The sequence below is a fragment of the Drosophila serrata genome, unplaced genomic scaffold (genome assembly GCF_035046125.1).
Source record: "Drosophila serrata isolate PLE 108 unplaced genomic scaffold, ASM3504612v1 contig_302, whole genome shotgun sequence".
NCBI lineage: Eukaryota > Metazoa > Arthropoda > Insecta > Diptera > Drosophilidae > Drosophila > Drosophila serrata.
Genome location: NW_028257200.1, coordinates 1,762,449 through 1,783,185, shown reverse-complemented (window position 1 = coordinate 1,783,185; position 20,737 = coordinate 1,762,449). Strand labels below are relative to the sequence as shown.

General features: G+C 40.6%; 4 protein-coding genes across 6 annotated transcripts; all 4 read left to right on the top strand.

The window, feature by feature from the left end:
* The first annotated feature begins 4,940 nt into the window (after positions 1 to 4,940).
* LOC110181400 (serine protease inhibitor 42Dd-like) lies at positions 4,941 to 6,561 on the top strand. The gene is made up of 4 exons (XM_020949135.2): positions 4,941 to 5,064; positions 5,116 to 5,957; positions 6,016 to 6,154; positions 6,218 to 6,561. Exons 1-4 carry the CDS (start codon positions 5,052 to 5,054, stop codon positions 6,358 to 6,360), a joined length of 1,137 nt encoding a protein of 378 aa, XP_020804794.2. The 5' UTR covers positions 4,941 to 5,051; the 3' UTR covers positions 6,361 to 6,561.
* Positions 6,562 to 6,992: 431 nt separating this feature from the next.
* Positions 6,993 to 13,345, top strand: LOC110179856 (serine protease inhibitor 42Dd-like). Of its 3 annotated transcripts, none has more exons than XM_086837393.1 (4): positions 6,993 to 7,108; positions 7,160 to 8,001; positions 8,060 to 8,198; positions 13,326 to 13,345. In XM_086837393.1, exons 1-4 carry the CDS (start codon positions 7,096 to 7,098, stop codon positions 13,328 to 13,330), a joined length of 999 nt encoding a protein of 332 aa, XP_086693519.1. In that variant the 5' UTR covers positions 6,993 to 7,095; the 3' UTR covers positions 13,331 to 13,345. The 3 variants fall into 3 exon arrangements, with proteins under 3 accessions (XP_086693519.1, XP_086693518.1, XP_086693517.1); XM_086837392.1 differs by lacking the exon at positions 13,326 to 13,345 and adding an exon at positions 8,634 to 11,544; XM_086837391.1 differs by lacking the exon at positions 13,326 to 13,345 and adding an exon at positions 8,262 to 8,596.
* LOC110181402 (serine protease inhibitor 42Dd-like) lies at positions 11,683 to 13,288 on the top strand. Its single transcript, XM_020949137.2, has 4 exons — positions 11,683 to 11,803; positions 11,855 to 12,696; positions 12,755 to 12,893; positions 12,951 to 13,288. The coding sequence occupies exons 1-4, from the start codon at positions 11,791 to 11,793 to the stop codon at positions 13,082 to 13,084; spliced, it is 1,128 nt and encodes a 375-aa protein (XP_020804796.2). The 5' UTR covers positions 11,683 to 11,790; the 3' UTR covers positions 13,085 to 13,288.
* A 123-nt stretch (positions 13,346 to 13,468) lies between the features above and the next one.
* LOC110179854 (serine protease inhibitor 42Dd-like) lies at positions 13,469 to 15,442 on the top strand. Its single transcript, XM_086837394.1, has 4 exons — positions 13,469 to 14,727; positions 14,786 to 14,924; positions 14,986 to 15,134; positions 15,207 to 15,442. The coding sequence occupies exons 1-3, from the start codon at positions 14,005 to 14,007 to the stop codon at positions 15,114 to 15,116; spliced, it is 993 nt and encodes a 330-aa protein (XP_086693520.1). The 5' UTR covers positions 13,469 to 14,004; the 3' UTR covers positions 15,117 to 15,134; positions 15,207 to 15,442.
* The last annotated feature ends 5,295 nt before the right edge of the window (positions 15,443 to 20,737 follow it).

Sequence of the window (20,737 nt, the reverse complement as noted above, 5' to 3'; positions counted from 1 at the left end):
TTCCTGCACTTCAAAGTCAACGCAGCTGCTGTCCCGGCACAGGAAAAAAGAGAGTCCGGAAACTGCACGGAAGCGGAAGTCGCAGTGGCAGTGGCAATGGCGTCGGCGGAGGAGGAGGAGGAAGAGGAGGATGGCCGACAAGCAGATAGAGATGGCCAGGAGTAGCAGCTGTGTTGACCAGCCGCATGCATCCTCATTCTCGCTCCCCCTGGTCCATTCTGCTCGTCCTGCCAAACGAAAGTCGCGCTGCTGCTGTCGCTTTCAAAAATTCATATTCGTAATTGTTGACTGTATTGTCGCCGGAGAATTGTTGCCTCTTCCACACTCAGTTGCCAAGAGGAGTGCCACGGTCGGGACTCGTTAAAAAAGACTGCCAAGTGGCTGTTGGTAAAGTACTGCGGAAGGAAATTAACTTGGTTGCCAGAAGCTCTTCACAATCACTCAATTAGTTGATTTTAAAATAGGTAAATGGTTTTTATTGTCATTGTATTTGTTGTATTTTTCATATAAATAGCTCTCTAATTAATGCAGATAAACATAAATATTTCGTTTTCATTGACATATTTGTTAGAGTTTTCCCATTAATGATAATATGCTTTATTTATTCTGATTATTTTAACAATCTAATACTCACTGTCAGTTGAGACTTCACATTCTCTTTTTGGATTTGGCACTCAGCTGGACTCGCCTTCTGTGGAGCATGCAAAATATACAATATTTTACGAGCTAATCTTATGCGGCCGGAACCGTCGAGTTCCGGCGCAGCTTTGCCAGCGTTTTCCGCTAGCCTGGCTATATCCTAGCCCCATGCATATGTCTTGAACATCCTGTCCCGCCAGCAAACGTGCAACATGCAACGTGAATCATGCAGCGCGAAAATAAGCGGTTCCTTAAATGGCAAGTTTAACATTTTACTGACATAAACTCTGGATTTTTCAAAATTATTCCTATTAATTTTGACGATAAGTAAACTGCAAGGTAGTAATATTTGTAAAATTAACTTTAAATTTAAGGAATACGACCGCTTTCGTAACTTGAGTCTACAGAAATGCCTTCAGTCTCAGCTAAATAAAATATATTTATAAATTAGTTTCTGTGTGCACTTGGCAAAGTGCCGCCAGCATTTTTCGAGCTGCCACACATCATATTTATGTTAAGTGTGACCCACACCCGCACACACAATCACAATCAACTCCTCCACATTCTCCTCCAGAACCAACTCCGACTCCGGCTCCGATTCTCCAGAGCGGAGTCAAGTGCAGACGTCGCTTTGTTAATTGCAGACCCGTCCGCCGGCCCTGACGAGTTTAATTGAAATAATGTGATGCACTCTTGGCGGGGTGGAACAAGTGGAAAAAGCATTAATAATAATTCAGTCTTTTTTTTCGGTTTGTCTCTAATGAAGTTTATTCCCCGAAAATGTAGAGAATTATGGGATGAGCAGAAGCCGCATTGTAAAATGCTTAATTGCCCAAACCCCTAATGAAGCTCATGATTTGCTGCAGAAGCTATATTACTCTTTTTTAAGTATTTCTTGAGATTCAGATGTGTTTCAGTTTCAAGTTTGTGAGATTGACATTTATATTCTCCATTTTCTGATTTGTATTTCAGCAAGTATTAGGTATAGTCTTTAATTATAATTCCATTTACTTTCAATAAATCCAACTTAAACTCAACGATTACCCTTCGAATGAAATCAAATTCCGGGATTGAAATTCAATTAGCCAGCGGAATGTTAATAGATTAGAGCTCAACTGACAAATAAAATAATTGAAGTCGCCTTCACACTAAATGCACTCGAGTTGAAAATACTTGCCCCATTCCATACTTGCCCCGAACTTTATGCAGATTCACCCGCAACCCCATCCTCAAGGCTGCTGAAATGATCTATTGTGAAGCTGCTCCTGGGCCCAGGAAGGGATCCGGGAGACGAGAGACGGGAGACAGGAGTCGTACTGTGAAACTTGCGGCGGCTGCCCAGAAAGTTAAGTGAATAGTGCGAAAGTTTTTCGCTTGCTGCAAATTTGTACAAGGCACCCCCAAAAAAAAAAGTTGTAGAATAGTATAAACTGGCATGGACTGGAGCATCCCGTCCGATCTCATCCCTGGGAACAGCTAAAAGGTAAATATGCCCGGGCAGCACTTAAAAAAGAGAACCCAACAAGAGGCCAGCAACAATGGCAATACAAAGGGTCCCATGGAATGTGCTACCAAAATGCAAAAATGGCTTCTGCGGTTTCAATGGCAACGCGTCTCGCCTCACCTTTTCCGAGGAGCAGCCACCATCCTCCGATGTCGGGTGTTCCAAACTTTTATGTTGCTGCGCTTGGCCAGGTGGCGCCCCAATGCACGCTCACCTGAAACACCTGAAACACCTGAGCCACCAGTTGCATTGACACAATAAGCATAAAATGAAAAGTTTTAACCAAAGGTATGCATTTACAAAACGGGTATATCGAGTTTGTGAAGACTGTAAATAACTCTATAACCAAAATTATCACACTCACTTAATAATACAATTAAATAATATATTGAGCACAAACCTTGGTTTCTTGATTTATGTTTTTGATTTTGCAAACAAAATGTAAAATGAAATTGTATTCATTTGAATTTGATTCATTTTAAAAGCTATTAAATATACACCGGGTAACATTAAGTCGATATAATCATTTTCCTGTACCCTGCTCAGGTGTAATTTGACTTTTTTGTTGTTCCATGAGCTCTTTGCCAGATGAAGTAATAAATGTTGCATTTAATGTATTAGGGGTGTTGCGGTGTCGGAGTTACTTGTTTCGAGATGAAAATGAGAGAGCACGAGGGGATTTTATGCATGCAATAAAAGTGATTTACGAATGAGATTGGTTTGCATACTCCTGTAGTAATGATTTTAAAGAAGGTTCATTACTGAAAAGTTCATAAATGCAGTTAAAAACAAGAAAGGAAGCTAACTTCGGCACGCCGAAGTTTATATACCCTTGCAGGTAGAACTTCTATGAATAGGAATCCATACAATATAAATTATATATATTTGTGTTAAAAAACAATGAAGTAATACCTGCTTTCATTTCATTCACCTATACATATTATATTTGCAGTTTTACATTCACAGATTCTCATTTTTCCTCTACATCAGTCGTCCGATTTTTACGGAATTTGCCACAAAATTTAAGACTTATATAAAATGGCTATACCTCAAATTTGATGAAAATCAGCTGAAAACTAAAAAAGTTATAAATTTAATTGTATTAATTTCTCGATCGTTCCTATGGGAGCTATATGATATATTAGTCCGATTTTCATAAAATTTTACACAAAATTGTAGAATAATATGAAACGGCTATATCTCAAATTTGATGAAAATCTGTTGAAAACTGAAAATGTTCTACTTATTAATTGAATTAATTTCTCGATCGTTCCTATGGGAGCTATATGATATAGTCGTCCGATTTTCATAAAATTTTACACAAAATTGTAGAATAATATGAAATGGCTATATCTCAAATTTGATCAAATTCTGTTGAAAACTAAAAATTTTATAATTTTTTTTGTAAAACTTTTCCGATCATTCCTATGACAGCTATATGATATAGTCGTCCGATCCGGCCCGTTCCGACATATATACGAGTGAGAGTATATAGAAGACTAACTGCAAAGTTTCATTCAGATAGCTTCAAAACTGAGAGACTAGTTTGCGTAGAAACGGACAGACGGACAGACGGACAGACGGACAGACGGACAGACGGACATGGCTAGATCGACTCGGCTGTTGATCCTGATCAAGAATATATATACTTTATATAGTCGGAGGTGCCTCCTTCACTGCGTTGCAAACTTCTGACTGAAATTATAATACCCTGCAAGGGTATAAAAAAATATGGAATATATGTAGGTATAAATTACATAAAAAAAAATGTATAATTTCTCTGTCTTTATTCTGTAAGTATTAAAAAGAATTAGCTACTTTCTTGAATATTTTCCATTGACCGAAAGCAGCCTAAAAAGTCCAAGGGAACTCGAAGCCACAAAGTCTATTATAAATTTTACTAATCCAATGCCAGCTTACAAGTTTACTAGCAAACACTATATAACGTCATATATCACATTGTCCGGCGAAGCCTCACAACAGCTCATGTCTACAATTATATAGCCATAATCGGCTGTTAAATTCGTATTACGTCCGAATAAAGTTTACACACTGGTGAGCTTGAATTTCCCGCGCCCTGATCCCTCACTTGTAGGACTTCCCCAGACCAATTTAATGACATTACCGGGGAATCCAAGGCACTTCAAATATGTGCGGACCTTGCCCGACTGACACTCGATATCATAAATCAAGCCGGACACTCTCCGACTTAGCTCCTCAATCGCACCATGGGACACTGCAGTCGATTAATTGATTGTCTAAATGCACTTGTAAGCAACTCGGCAAATCAATGAAGTGTGGAGCCAACAGCATTGGTTCTCCTGCCGCCCTCACATATGTGAGTTTTCAGAGCGGAGGAGAAGGCACAACTCCCAGACGAGCACATACAAAAAAAAAAAGACAACAACAGGAAAAGAGGAAAAGATAGCGAAAAATAAAGCCCGAGAAACAAAGAACGAACTCTTGTCTGGGAATTGGATTTTGCGGTTTCACGTTTCAAATTACCATCGACAGCAGCTGACAGATATGCCTGGAGATTCCCGTCATGCCGCAACAGAGTTAGCCACGGTTAATTGTCACTATCGTTGTCTGGTCGGATCGGTCTGGCCAGGTCTGGTCCCTCCTCCGAGTGTCGCAATTATGGGTATAGCATTTCAGGGGTCGTGTGTGGCGCATTTTAATATGACACACGGGGCGGGGCGACCCCTTTCACTTCACTCAGCGCCACGATAAGAGCTTCGAATTAAACTCTTAGCCTTTTTGGTTTCAAATTGTTGAGAAAACTATAATTGATTCCTTACGGAAAATGTTCCATGTTCAATCTCCATATCTAACTAGATTACACCAATGGGTATTTATACAGAGTTCTGCCCGATGTATCTTCAAAACGTTTCCATCATAGTTTAAAATGAAATACTTGTGTGAGTAGAAAATCCAATTCCAAGTCATTCCAGACAATAACTTCTTATCAGGTCTCATTTTGTTCGCCACGTCAGTGGCTGGCCTGTTCACGGAAGACTTTTATCGACTCTTAGCCAAGGATAATGCCCAGAAGAATCTTATTTCCTCTCCGCTCTCCGTTGAGATAGCTATGGCCATGGCGTACATGGGAGCTGAAGGGGAGACCGCTGACGAACTACGAACCGCTTTGAAACTACCGATGGACAAAAAGCAGGTGGCCAGCAAGTACAGAAAACTCCTTAGCGATCTCCAGGGGCGGGAGAAGGATGTGATTCTCGATTTGGCTAACCGGATATACATTAATAACGAATATAGTCTGGTCCCCGAGTATAATGAAGTATTGAGAAACTCCTTTCAGGCCGAAGCTGTTCCCATCAGCCTTAGCAATGCTAAAAATGCAGCTGACATCGTAAACCAGTGGGTGTCGAATCAGACACGTGGCAAGATCAACGAGGTGGTTACCCCTGAAGACATGAGCACTGATCTAAGAGCTTTGCTCCTGAATGCCATTTATTTCAAAGGCGAATGGAAGTACAAATTTAACAAAGAGTTAAGCAAACAAAAAGATTTTCAAATTTCTGCGACGGAACGCATACCTGTAACAATGATGACCATGCGTGGTACATTAAAAGCAGATTATTTGTATGACTTGGATGCCAAAGTGATCGAATTGCCATATCGAAACTCCAGTCTGTCGATGCTCATCTTTCTGCCCAACAAGGTGGGTGGGCTCAGCGAATTGGAGGACAAGATAATAGGATTCTCTAGACCATTGTACAAGAGGAATGTGCTTGTCGAACTGCCAAAGTTCAAAATCGAGTTTGAAAAGGAATTAAATAGTTATCTTAAAAGGGTCAGTATGTCTTGAATGTGATTTTCAGGAGCTTATGGTATTGTTTCTTTACCTACAGTTGGGCATTCGAAAGGCGTTCAGTGACAGTGCAAACTTTGAAGGCCTTGTGCAAAAATCACAAATCCATATCGATAAAGTCTTACAAAAAGCCTTCGTTGAGGTCAATGAAGAGGGCGCAGAGGCAGCGGCTGTCACAGGTAAGGGTATGATTTTCCGTTACATTTTCGTTTTTTTATCAAGTAAATTTCTTTAATTGCAAGTGGTTAAATTTATAATACCGCTGTCGGTAAATTCAAGACCAGAAGAGATATTAATGAAATTCAAAGCCGATCATCCATTTGCATACATTATTCGGGATGAAAATACCGTCTATTTTCAAGGCCACGTAGTAAATCCTAAGTGAATGATATTATCTGGCTCTAAAGCTCAGACATGATTTTCGAATACTTCGAATACTTTTGGCCCATTTCAGCCATCAGTAGAGCACCCTTGGTCAAGTCTGGGTCAACAATCATTCTCTAATTAATCTTTAAAGCCTTTTAAATACATTTCTTAAAAATTAAAGAGCAACCTTTATAAAATACATTTTCAAATTTATGAGTAACTCTCCGTCCTGTGTTATTAACTCTTTCCAACTTTAGATTAAGCCCGAAAAAGGCAAGCAGACTGAAGAAAACATTTTCAACAACCAGTAGCCATTTGCTGACATTTCTGGCCATTTCTAAGACAAAATCAAAATACTCTCCTAAAATTAAATAAAAAATGAATTCTTTAGAAATGCCATCAGTCTAAAGATATTTTTGTATGACACACGTGGTGGAGAGAAGCTCGGCGATAAGCGGTTGGAATTCAACCGGAGTCTGGTAACAGACTGGAGTTACTGTGGAATTAAATTGGCCAGTTCCTTAACTTGTTAAATGCCCAAAATTTGTACTCTTAACGACGTAAGATAAAAAGACGATTGCACATTTAAGTTCAACGACGTTTCGGTTTAAAAGCTTGGATATAGAAATCTATAATTGATTTCTTACGGAAAATGTTCCATGTTCAATCTCCATATCTAACTAGATTACACCAATGGGTATTTATACAGAGTTCTGCCCGATGTATCTTCAAAACGTTTCCATCATAGTTTAAAATGAAATACTTGTGTGAGTAGAAAATCCAATTCCAAGTCATTCCAGACAATAACTTCTTATCAGGTCTCATTTTGTTCGCCACGTCAGTGGCTGGCCTGTTCACGGAAGACTTTTATCGACTCTTAGCCAAGGATAATGCCCAGAAGAATCTTATTTCCTCTCCACTCTCCGTTGAGATAGCTATGGCCATGGCGTACATGGGAGCTGAAGGGGAGACCGCTGACGAACTACGAACCGCTTTGAAACTACCGATGGACAAAAAGCAGGTGGCCAGCAAGTACAGAAAACTCCTTAGCGATCTCCAGGGGCGGGAGAAGGATGTGATTCTCGATTTGGCTAACCGGATATACATTAATAACGAATATAGTCTGGTCCCCGAGTATAATGAAGTATTGAGAAACTCCTTTCAGGCCGAAGCTGTTCCGATCAGTGTTAGCAATGCAAAAAATGCAGCTGACATCGTAAACGAGTGGGTGTCGAATCAGACACGTGGCAAGATCAACGAGGTGGTTACCCCTGCTGACATGAGCCCTGATCTAAGGGCTTTGCTCCTGAATGCCATTTATTTCAAAGGCGAATGGAAGTACAAATTTAACAAAGAGTTAAGCAAACAAAAAGATTTTCAAATTTCTGCGACGGAACGCATACCTGTAACAATGATGACCATGCGTGGTACATTAAAAGCAGATTATTTGAATGACTTGGATGCCAAAGTGATCGAATTGCCATATCGAAACTCCAGTCTGTCGATGCTCATCTTTCTGCCCAACAAGGTGGATGGGCTCAGCGAATTGGAGGACAAGATAATAGGATTCTCTAGACAATTGTACGAAAGGAGTGTGTATGTCGAACTGCCAAAGTTCAAAATCGAGTTTGAAAAGGAACTAAATGGTTATCTTAAAAGGGTGAGTATGTCTTGAATGTGATTTTTAGGAGCGTATGCTATTGTTTCCTTACCTACAGTTGGGCATTCGAAAGGCGTTCAGTGACAGTGCAAACTTTGAAGGCCTTGTGCAAAAATCACAAATCCATATCGATAAAGTCTTACAAAAAGCCTTCGTTGAGGTCAATGAAGAGGGCGCAGAGGCAGCGGCTGTCACAGGTAAGGGTATGATTTTCCGTTAAATTTTCGTTTTTTTATCAAGTAAATTTCTTTAATTGCAAGTGGTTAACTTTATAAAAGCGATGTCAAGACCAGAAGAGATATTAATGGAATTCAAAGCCGATCATCCATTTGCATACATTATACGGGATGAAAATACCGTCTATTTTCAAGGCCACGTAGTAAATCCTAAGTGAATGATATTATCTGGCTCTAAAGCTCAGACATGATTTTCGAATACTTCGAATACTTCTGGCCCATTTCAGCCATCAGTAAACCACCCTTGGTCAAGTCTGGGTCAACAATCATTCTCTAATTAATCTTTAAAGCCTTTTTAATACATTTCTTAAAAATTAAAGAGCAACCTTTATAAAATACATTTTCAAATTTATGAGTAACTCTCCGTCCTGTGTTATTAACTCTTTCCAACTTTAGATTAAGCCCGAAAAAGGCAAGCAGACTGAAGAAAACATTTTCAACAACCAGTAGCCAACATTGTTGGCCATTTCTTCTCATCTGTCTCCTTTGTTTTACACTGCAGCAAAGCTGACTGGCTGGTTGGTTTAATCATGTTAAACATTTTATGGACGAGTCTCCGTAGCCCTGCTCGTCGGATGGGCGTTTTTGTTGGTGCACCAGAAAACCTTTTTGCGGTTGTCATAATTGTAATTTTGGTCACTGCAGGGCTGCGGCACAAAGTGCATAAATTTATGATGACTCGCCGGAGAAGGAGATGGTCGGGATGGTCCAGGACTACGACCACGACCAGGAGCAGGGCCACCGTCCGGGAGCAGAGAACCCGTTCCGCAGTTATCCCTGACACAGATTCGGCAATGTCCGCATCATAAATGTCACAGTGGCTTAAATATATATGTATTCCGTCTATATGCCAACTTATAGTGCGGAGCCTGCTCTACAACTGTCCGAAGTCTAGTCAAAGTTGGCCGGGCTTGCGGTTAAGTGCATATTGAGCAGCCTTTTTTGATGAAAAGCAAAAGTTTTCAACATGCTGCTGCTCGAAGTTAAGTGCTTGACCATTGCCCAGTCGAGGGGCGGTTGATGCAGACGAAAGTTGGTTAACAGAATGGCCAAGTGAACTCGAGAGCCGGGTTCACCAGGGACTTGAGTATCAATAGAGCCGCATCTTTAAGCTTCTCCCCTCAATTGATTGGCCCACTGTATATGCGCTTAGTATAGCCGGACATTCAAACTTGTTGGCCAGTGCACTCAGGCGATAATTTTGAGCCACACTTTGTTAAATTAAACCCTGCCTGCTGCCGATTTTATTGTTGACTGAACATTTACACAATCTATACGTCAACGTTTATTCTATTTAAAACTCAAAACAATTTCCCTTGGCTTAGTGATGGACGGGCCACAAATAAAAGTCCATCAGGCGGCATCAACCGAAATTGTTATCCACAGTCGGATGGGTGAATGGATGCTGGCTACTGGCCACTGGCCACTGGCCACTAGATGGCTGTTATCAACGCATACATATATGCATATGTTCGCAAATATATACATATCTAAACTTGGCTGAATCGCTCTTAAATAACCAAACAATAACTACAAGTGGAAACACCCAGAGCCCATGCATTTCAGCCTGGAATTGTCCCTGTTGTAGCTGCATTTTTTATTTACTCCGGCGCACGCTACAAAAAAGATTCAATTGGGTGAGAGAGAGAGAGAGAGGGCTTTTCCAGCGGAAGGGAAAATTGAAAATGTATTCCGTTTGTTACAAAATTTATTCGGCCATACTATGATAAACTGACTAAAACCCTCCGATTAGTTTAAAATAATAATAATAGAGTAATATCAAATCAACTATTCCGTTTCACTTTGATTGTTTAGAAAATCAGCAGCAACGAGAAGGTACATTTTTGGCAAAGACAATAAATCTATAATAATCAATTGTGAAACACCTCTAAATGTATTATTTGATTAGTTTACAAAGCCACAGTAGCAGCTGAAGTATGTAAATAATGCTTTTAAATATATTACTCAAATTGCTTTTAAACATAAATTAATAAGAGACAGAACAAGCTCTAGGATACATAAGGAAAAAATGTCTCTCATCGTTTTCATCCAATTATAATATTTTCCACTCACTCCCAGCTCTTCCTGATCAATTTCATTTCCTGCATCCGCATCTCATGCATCTATCTAACCCATAAAGTTGTAGGGCACACCGCCAATAAACATAACAATGGATGCTCGCCGCTCCGTTGATGACAGTCGATGGATGGGGTATCCTGTGCAGGACCCGTTTAGGAGCAGGACCTCAATTTGTTTTAACGCTAAAAATACAAATAAAACACGAACCGCGCGAATGGGCGACCGGGAGAGACCCTTGAAAAAACCACACCAATTTGCAGCTGCAGCCAACATTTTACGCCGGGATATTCGACACCAAAAAACAACAACTGAAAAATCGTAAAAACAGTAAAGAAATATCGACGGTTAGGGCAGAAAATAGGGGCCTGGGAAGCTGGTCGGCGAAAAAATATGTCTATTTAAATTTGTTTTGTGGTCTCGTTGTGTTCGTCTGCGGTTCTTTTAGGTAATTTGCACATTTTACACGCAGACAGGACGAGCTGCATAGATATTGAACCGTGGCGGAGCGGGTCCTAGCTATAACGTAAATATTGAAATGTATTTGGCAGCTGCGCTCGAAATTCGCCCCAAAAGTAAACAGACGGTCGGCAGTATTAGGCGGGGGAAAGGTGTCCGGGCAAGGGGATTTGGAGGCTGGATGGAGCTGACATATGTGCTTGGCAACGATGGCACGTGATTTGCATTTTAAAGCGATTGCCGTCGCTTATAATGTGTAATATGTAATCACAATGAAGCGGGAATTAAGGACGATATAAAAATATTAATCATACGCCGCGTGGCGCTCATTATGCTCTACTTGAGGCAAATTCCAAGACGCAGCCACCGGCAGCGGGGACAAATAAAAAGAGGAGAAAAGCCAGTCACACTCCAAGGAGGCGGAAGGGAAAGCTGCCAAAGAACAGAGTCCTTGCCGAAATGAAAAGTGAAAGCCACACAGAGCGGGGCGTATCGGTCCAGAGACCTGCTTGCCGAGCTCCAAACGGAAGTTGGAAAAATTTAATTAAAGCTGCCGGCGCTGTAGGCAACCCGCAAACAGAAGGGCCGGGTCCTAGGGAAAGTGAGGAAAGTTTCTGGCCAAGAGGCAACTCTAAAGATTACTTTATTCAAGACTCTTCTGAAAAATAAAAAAGAAAACTGTTCTAAAGCAAGCTAGATAGGTCCCGAGTTGATTTTTTAAAAAATTGTTTTTTTAACTCCAAGGAAAATATATTTGAATGTATATTACAAATTATGGGTTTTAAATTCAATTACAAACATTAAAATACGTTATCGTCGCATTTTTATATATTAAACGGTGCAAGGCGCTTGAAATTGAACTATTAGATAATAGATTTAGGTATACATACCATCATAATCGATTTCTTACGGAAAATTTTGTCATGTTCAATCTCCATATCTAACTAGGTTAAGCCAATGGGTATATATACAGAGTCCCGCCCGATGAATCTTCAAAACGTTTCAATCATAGTTTCAAATGAAATACTTGAGTGAGTAGAAAATCCAATTCCAAGTCATACCAGACAATAACTTTTTATCAGGTCTCATTTTGTTGGCCACGTCAGTGGCTGGCCGGTTCACGGAAGACTTTTATCGACTCTTAGCCAAGGATAATGCCCAGAAGAATCTTATTTCCTCTCCGCTCTCCGTTGAGATAGCTATGGCCATGGCGTACATGGGAGCTGAATGCGAGACCGCTGAAGAACTACGAACCGCTTTGAAACTACCGATGGACAAAAAGCAGGTGGCCAGCAAGTACAGAAAACTCCTTAGTGATCTCCAGGGGCGGGAGAAGGATGTGATTCTCGATTTGGCTAACCGGATATACATTAATGACGATTATAGTCTGGTCCCCGAGTATAATGAAGTATTGAGAAACTCCTTTCAGGCCGAAGCTATTCCCATCAGCCTTAGCAATGCTGAAAATGCTGCTGACATCGTAAACCAATGGGTGTCGAAACAGACACGTGGCAAGATCAACGAGATGGTTACCCCTGATGACATGAGCCCTGATCTAAGGGCTTTGCTCCTGAATGCCATTTATTTCAAAGGTCAATGGAAGTACAAGTTTGACAAAGAGTTCAGCGAACAAAAAGATTTTAAAATATCCGACACGGAACGCATACCTGTAACAATGATGACCATGCGTCGTAAGTTTAAAGCAGATTATTTGTATGACTTGGATGCCAAAGTGATCGAATTGCCATATCGAAACTCCAGTCTGTCAATGCTCATCTTTCTGCCCAACAAGGTGGATGGGCTCAGCGAATTGGAGAATAAGATAATAGGATTCTCTAAACGATTGTACAAAAGGAATGTGCTTGTCGAACTGCCAAAGTTCAAAATCGAGTTTAAAGAGGAACTAAATGGTTATCTTGAAAGGGTAAGTACGTCTTGTATATGATTTTCAGGAGCGTATGCTATTGTTTCCTTACCTACAGTTGGGCATTCGAAAGGCGTTCAGTGACAGTGCAAACTTTGAAGGCCTTGTGCAAAAATCACAAATCCATATCGATAAAGTCTTACAAAAAGCCTTCGTTGAGGTCAATGAAGAGGGCGCAGAGGCAGCGGCTGTCACAGGTAAATTTTCCGATAAATGTTCTTTATTTTTATCTTATAAATTTCTTTAATTGAAAGTGGTTGAGACGCAAATGCAGTCCATGTCATCACAAAGAGAGACATTTGAATTCAAAGCCGATCATCCGTTTGCATTCATTATACGGGATAAAAATACCGTCTATTTTCAAGGCCACGTAGTAAATCCTAAGTGAATGATATCATATTATTGGCTCTAAGGCTCAGATATGATTTTCGAATACTTCGAATACTTTAGCCCATTTCAGAAATCAGTAGACCACCCTCGGTCAAGTCTGGATCAACAATCATTCTCTAATTAATCTTTAAAGCCTTTTAAATACATTTCTTAAAAATTAAAGAGCAACCTTGATAAAATACATTTTCAAATTTATGAGTAACTCTCCGTCCTGTTTTATTAACTCATTCCAACTTTAGATTAAGCCCGAAAAAGCCAAGAAGGCAGAAGGAAACATTTTCAACAACCAGTAGCCATTTGCTGACATTTCTGGCCATTTCTAGGACAAAATCAAAATACTCTCCTAAAATGAAATAAAAAATGAATTCTTTAGAAATGCCATCAGTCTAAAGATATTTTTGTATGACACACGTGGTGGAGAAAAGCTCGGCGATAAGCGGTTGGAATTCAACCGGAGTCTGGTAACAGACTGGAGTTACTGTGGAATTAAATTGGCCAGTTCCTTAACTTGTTAAATGCCCAAAATTTGTACTCTTAACGACGTAAGATAAAAAGACGATTGCACATTTAAGTTGAACGACGTTTCGGTTTAAAAGCATGGTAATAGAAAACTATAATTGATTTCTTACGGAAATGTTCCATGTCCAATCTCCATATCTAACTAGGTTAAGCCAATGGGTATATATACAGAGTACCGCCCAATGAATCTTCAGAACGTTTCAATCATAGTTTCAAATGAAAAACTTGTTTGAGTAGAAAATCCAATTCCAAGTCATTCCAGACAATAACTTCTTATCAGGTCTCATTTTGTTCGCCACGTCAGTGGCTGGCCTGTTCACGGAAGACTTTTATCGACTCTTAGCCAAGGATAATGCCCAGAAGAATCTTATTTCCTCTCCACTCTCCGTTGAGATAGCTATGGCCATGGCGTACATGGGAGCTGAAGGGGAGACCGCTGACGAACTACGAACCGCTTTGAAACTACCGATGGACAAAAAGCAGGTGGCCAGCAAGTACAGAAAACTCCTTAGCGATCTCCAGGGGCGGGAGAAGGATGTGATTCTCGATTTGGCTAACCGGATATACATTAATAACGAATATAGTCTGGTCCCCGAGTATAATGAAGTATTGAGAAACTCCTTTCAGGCCGAAGCTGTTCCGATCAGTGTTAGCAATGCAAAAAATGCAGCTGACATCGTAAACGAGTGGGTGTCGAATCAGACACGTGGCAAGATCAACGAAATGGTTACCCCTGATGACATGAGCCCTGATCTAAGGGCTTTGCTCCTGAATGCCATTTATTTCAAAGGTCAATGGAAGTACAAGTTTGACAAAGAGTTAAGCGAACAAAAAGATTTTAAAATATCCGACACGGAACGTATACCTGTCACGATGATGACCATGCGTGGAACGTTTAAAGCAGATTATTTGTATGACTTGGATGCCAAAGTGATCGAATTGCCGTATCGAAACTCCAGTCTGTCGATGCTCATCTTTCTGCCCAACAAGGTGGATGGGCTCAGCGAATTGGAGGACAAGATAATTGGGCTTTCTAGACCATTGTCCAAAACGATTGTGGATCTTGAGCTTCCAAAGTTCAAAATCGAGTTTAAAGAGGAACTAAATGGTTATCTTGAAAGGGTAATTACGTCTTGAATGTGATTTTCAGGAGCTTATGCTATTGTTTCCTTACCTACAGTTGGGCATTCGAAAGGCGTTCAGTGACAGTGCAAACTTTGAAGGCCTTGTGCAAAAATCAGAAATCTATATCGATAAAGTCTTACAAAAAGCCTTCGTTGAGGTCAATGAAGAGGGCGCAGAGGCAGCGGCTGTCACAGGTAAGGGTATGATTTTTCCATAAGATTTTTTTTTTATCATATATATTTCCTTAATTTCAAGCGGTTGTTACTTCAGCGCGGATGTCCGATGACTTTGGCATGGAATTCAGAGCAGATCATCCGTTTGCATATATTATTCGGGATAAAAAAAAAATATATTTTCAAGGTCACGTAATAAATCCTGAAAGTTAATAACTATTTTCGCTAAAGGTCAGATATCATCAAGTTTAGGGCATCTTTTTCTAAATAATCTCTTAAACATTTTAAACACATTTCTTATAGTGCTGGGAGCAACGTACAAGCCGAAAAAGCAAACCAGACAGAAGCAAATATTTTCAGCAATCAGTAGCCAAAATTTCTGGCAATTTATAGCACAAAAATTAAAAATATTCTCTTGAAATTAATTGAAATATTAATGTTCTAAAAAATTGCATGAAACTAAATTTACTTCTAAGCTTCATTGCCCCAAAAAATTCAACCGTAAACTAAACGAAATCTATCCGTTTTTCATCGAAAAACCGTTCGTTGTACTTACTACCAACTGCAAATATTTACTACCTTTTAGACCAGTATTTTTAGAGTCCGCAGTGCATTGATGAGTGGAGCACATTAGGTCGAAGTATGCGGCACTATCGCTCGCTGGATGAAGAGCTAGTTTATGGCGGGGGCTTTGTTCTGGCCAACCAACTGTCTGCCTGGCCGTCTTTATGTCCTGACATGTCCTGCTCCACTCTCGAATGGATGTGTGTGCATGTGGGTTAATAACGTCATTTATTATGCACTTCTTTCCGGCATTTCCGGTATTTACCGCGCACGCGACACGACACATAAATGTTGCCATAAATTTTGCACTGCAGCGCCGCAGGAGACGACCGTGTGGTGTGTATGAGTGTGGGGCGAATGCAGTTCACGTTTGTTCGGCATTCCTGGTTACGACTCCTACGAGGACGTCTTCACTGCGGTCTCCGAAGGTACGGGTACTTCTGCTCAAATAACTTGCAATTTATTTGCCGTACAACTGCGCCGTTGTGTGTGTGTGTGGGGGGGGTGTGTGGCGAAAAGCAACTTCCGTTGACGCCTCCGCCATTTTGTTGGCGCGCCGCAAACGCCATTTTGCAAAAGCAACAACATGGCGTCGAAAGAAATGCAAATGCACACTGCAGGCTGCATGCCACCTGCCCAGAATCCCGCGGCTCCTCGCACCTGAACTGTATTTTATTTTATTCCGCTGCCTCGTCGGTTTATAAATTCGTATTTCTCCGCTGCTTGTTTTTGCGATTTTACGGCACAAAACTTTACGGTTTACGCGGTGAAAGTGGCTTCGTGGGTTACGCCGGGGTTCCTTCACTGCACATAAATTTCCATTTCGTTTCAGCCATTGGTTTTGCACAGAAATTGAGTAGCTGCGAGTACTCATAAATCTCAGCCAGTTCAATAAGGTAAACACGAGAAAAAAAAATGGAGCTTGAACTTTGGAAGTTTGCCCCGCTACCCCACCCCGCCCTCTTACATGATTTGCATTTATATGCAGTTTGGCTTTCCCGGGAAATGTCTAGCGGAAGTGCATTAAATGTGCATGCATGGGAGTCAATGTAGTAAAGTTTACTTGCGTCGCGTCTGGAGTTTTGGCAATTTTAAGTGCCCGGTATAAGGAGCTCTTGTGGTGGCTAGACATAATCGTATTACATTATCTATGATTCTACATCTACTTAAATATATGGCCACCACAACGCGGACATCCCGGCTAATTAATACAAGCATTGGCGGCGACCACCAACGATGCTGTTGCTCAATTAGAGAACATCAATATATACATGGGTCCGAGTGCGGTCAAACACAGGCCACCCACAAGGAAGAAATTGACATAAATTACTATCAAGCCAGGGGCGGGCTCCAGAATATTGTAAGGGGCTCTAGGCAAATTGTTTTTTTTATTCTTTTAATAGTTAAATCAAGTTTGAGCATTTGATTAATACAATAATATACTAGGCTCATGAGCTCTATCTTTGGAATATATTTAAGATATAAGTTAAGGAGAGCATTGGCTTTCAGACATTCTCCTTGAAAATTATAATTTCCCCTTCTTTCAACTACGCCTCTGGTCAAAACACCAGCCTTCAACGACACCCAATACCATCCCCAGCTCGCTGGCTGCCCTTGTCCTGTTTATTTATTGCCATAATTCAAACTCAATTTTTATCTTTCGCTGCCCGGGCTCCTTGTTAGTTCGAAGGGGACGATGTCGGCGGCAGTGACTGTAAAATATGCAAAAATAATTATGCGCAAAGTGCAACCCAATGGGGACTGTACCGCCGCCTTCGAATGAGTGCCGGAATGCAGTTGTAAATGTGTCCGTTTATTTGTTTGCCTATTCGCTTGTCTATTTGTTTGACTCTGTGGACGGGTTGGCCTGTTTATTTGCTCGCCAGCCGGGTTTTCCATAGTTTTGCAGGGCGGCTGCTGAAGGGCGGCGCTTTCAAAAATTTAAAACTCATTTGATTTGCATGAAATTTCATTGGCTTTCCTCGGTTTATTTACCTCACATTCATGTGTGTGTGCACTGCAACAAAAGCAGAAAGATACTAATGTAAGGCATTGCCTTAATAAAAGGATATTGATAAGCATGAAATTTATGACATTTTGTGAGTTTGCTTGAACCCTTTAATCTATAGAACTCACTCATTTCGCCAAAAAATCTTTGATTGAAAAGAAAGCAAGGAACTTCAGATAATGGACAAGGAAACTTCATTATATTTTATAACATATCAACAGAAATACATCATATATAGTTTAAATACCTTCCAGTGACACTGTTCTCACAGTCCATGTCCTCTAAAACAACATAAATTGATGTGCATTTATAATTGTTCAGAATGTACACATACACAGTGGGAGAGCTTTCGTTTTATCACCAGCAGAACAGGGCACCAGCCAGACCCGATTGCAAAATCGAAATAATGAAAATGTAATTCCATTTTTGGGCCATGGGAACCAACCATCACTTAAAATACCCCCCGAAAGTCACCCTGTGCCAAAAATCCTCACCATTATCCTCAGACTCCGGCACCAATTATTGTTTGTTGTTTGCGTTCCTCCTCCCTCCATTTCCCGAAGTTGTTTTCCGTTTATGAAATTAATTTTCATTGATTTGGCAAACGTTGAATTCATAATTTTGACGCATTATTTTTGCGTGAATTTCGAATTGTGTTTATCTGAATACATTGGCGCATTAAAAGATAATGAACCTGATGGGGAGCGTGCCCGGATTTATCGGGGGGAGTATTTCGTGCTATCTGTTTGTGGTTTGTGATGGAAATTTGCACATGAAAAGGATAACTTTTGTGAAATATAATGAGAATAAGTAATGGACCATGGCTCATTTAGATATTGGAGAGTGCTTTGCAAATTTAAGTGTGATATTTTTAGATAATTAAACAACACTGTTGTATAATCAGCAATCTCATTTTTACTAATCTATATAGAAGCGAAAACGAGAATATTAACAAATAGAATGTAATTAAATTTTCTACTTTTATTTATTTGGAATAACATTTGCTCTTAAATTCATTAAACAAAAGGTACTGAATTCTCAAAAGTTACTCAAAATAATGATGTTTCCCTAATTAAAACTGTTTTGCCATCGAAATTATAAATGTAGCCACTTCAGGAGGAGCACTTCTATCCACAATAACCTTGACATCTTAATTAGGCAACTGGCAATCCCATGGATTGGTACTCGAAAAGCCAAGCACGACTCCAGCGACAGCCAGCTGAGAAATTTCAACAACATTTAACACATTGCCAAATCTAGCGAAACCCCCGTCTCTGCCCGGCTCTTGGAAAAGTGAAAAGCCAGACCAAGAGCCAGGCAGCTGGACTGGAAAATCTGGGGAGAAAAACTACGAGAAACACCCATGGCAGAAGTTCATGAAAATTTTATTTACACGCTACCAAACGGTCCGAATTAATCTCTTGGCAAATTTATTTGAAAATGTGCCATAAAAATGCATACAAAAAAGAAGGAAATGCCAGTCCCGGGGGCGAGGGCTGAGCAAACAAGCTCTATACAATTTTCCTTCACTTGACGCTTTTCTCAATTTTCACCCACCCTTCGCCCTGGCCCTCGCTGATTTTCTCTGTGCGAGCTGCTTGATTTTCGATTTGTTTCTTAATTTCTGCGAATTTGTTCTGTGCTCAACGATTTGGGCAAACACACACACACACACACACACACACTGAGAGAACAAGGGGAAAAATTGGGTGGGCTGGGAAGGGAAGGAAAATCCCTGGAGCGTCCACCCATTCGAACCATAAATACTTCCTCCCCTCTGTCAGCAACTGATTTCCCTCTGATTTATTTGCAAATGCGAAATTTGCTTTTTATGTTTTTATTTTTATTAACTTTGTATTCGCACCACGAATTCGGTAAGCAGTCCGCAAAAACTCTACTCTCGGGGGTGGAGTGTCGCCCATGCCCACGCCCACTCCATCCCCAAGCCCATCTCCACTACATTCCCCCTCCCCATGGAGGTGTGAACATGTTTTCCTTGGCCACCCTCCAAAAGGCTGCCAGCCACCCTGCTCAGCAAGTTGGGTAATTTTTCTCTATTTTGTTCAGCACTTTCACTTGGCTTCACCGCATTTTGCCATTTTTCTTGCTGCCTTCGGGTTTTCCTCTATTTCAGCTTCCTCCTCTGGGTTTTTTCTCCTTTTTTTGATGGAATTTACTATACACACAATAATCATTGCAATTTTGATGCTCCAATAATTTGGAAATAAGTTGGCAGCAATGAAAGGGTTGTTGTTTACTTGGGAACCTCGAATTCAAGGAGCTGCTACTTTTTTTTCAGAACAGGCAAATTTGGGTCAAAGACATTTTATTCACTGAGGAAACACGAACATTAAATAATAAAGTATTTCGGCAAGGACACGGAAATTAATAATAGGAAAACCTTCATAACTTTGCTCTAAATTAAATAAGAGATTGAATTTTTAAGAGTACTTCTACTGGGATAAATAGATTTGAATGTAAAGTAGTCAAAGAATTAAGTTTGTAAACTAAGATTATGTCACATATATCAACAACATATAAAATTTTATTATTATAGTGTAGATACCACAATAAATAAGCCAACGAATTGACAGCTCATTTGTGCACCTTCCTCAGCGCTCCCTTAAACACCTAAGCCAGTAGCAGGAAATCCCACAGGAGCCCTTAGGTAACACCCACCAACAACTGTCAGCTTTTCCAGAAATGAATCAATTCACCTTTATCCACACCATTCAACCACCATTGAATTCCGCTCAGAGGAGGTCCTCCTCGAAAAGCCATCATGCACATACACATACTCTCTATCTAAATGAGTCATATGTGAGGCGGTCCTGGCCGGCGTTTCGGGAGCGGAAATCAGAGTTCCGTGGGCGAAACGCCCGAAAAACCCATAACTTCGACCCCGGGGCTTAGCCAGAGAGATCCCCTCGACGGGCCATGAATAAAAGCGACAAATGTCAGTTAACGCCTAACGCCTCGTATCCAGGAAAACCAGTCGTCGCGGGTCTCTATAAATTTGCATTAGAGCAAAGGGGTCGGTCGCATTATATAGCTCCGTATCAGTTCGGTTCGGTTCAGTTTGGTTTGTATCCTGCCGGCGTCCTTCTTCATATGCATAAATTATCTGCAGAGAAGGAAGTGCGCACATTTTCATTGCTGTCAGGGAATCAGAAATGCCAGAGTGCGAGAACTTGTTTATATTTAAATTAGTAGGCAACACAAACAAGGCTGGCAAGGACATTGGCCCAAAAAGGGTGACGGA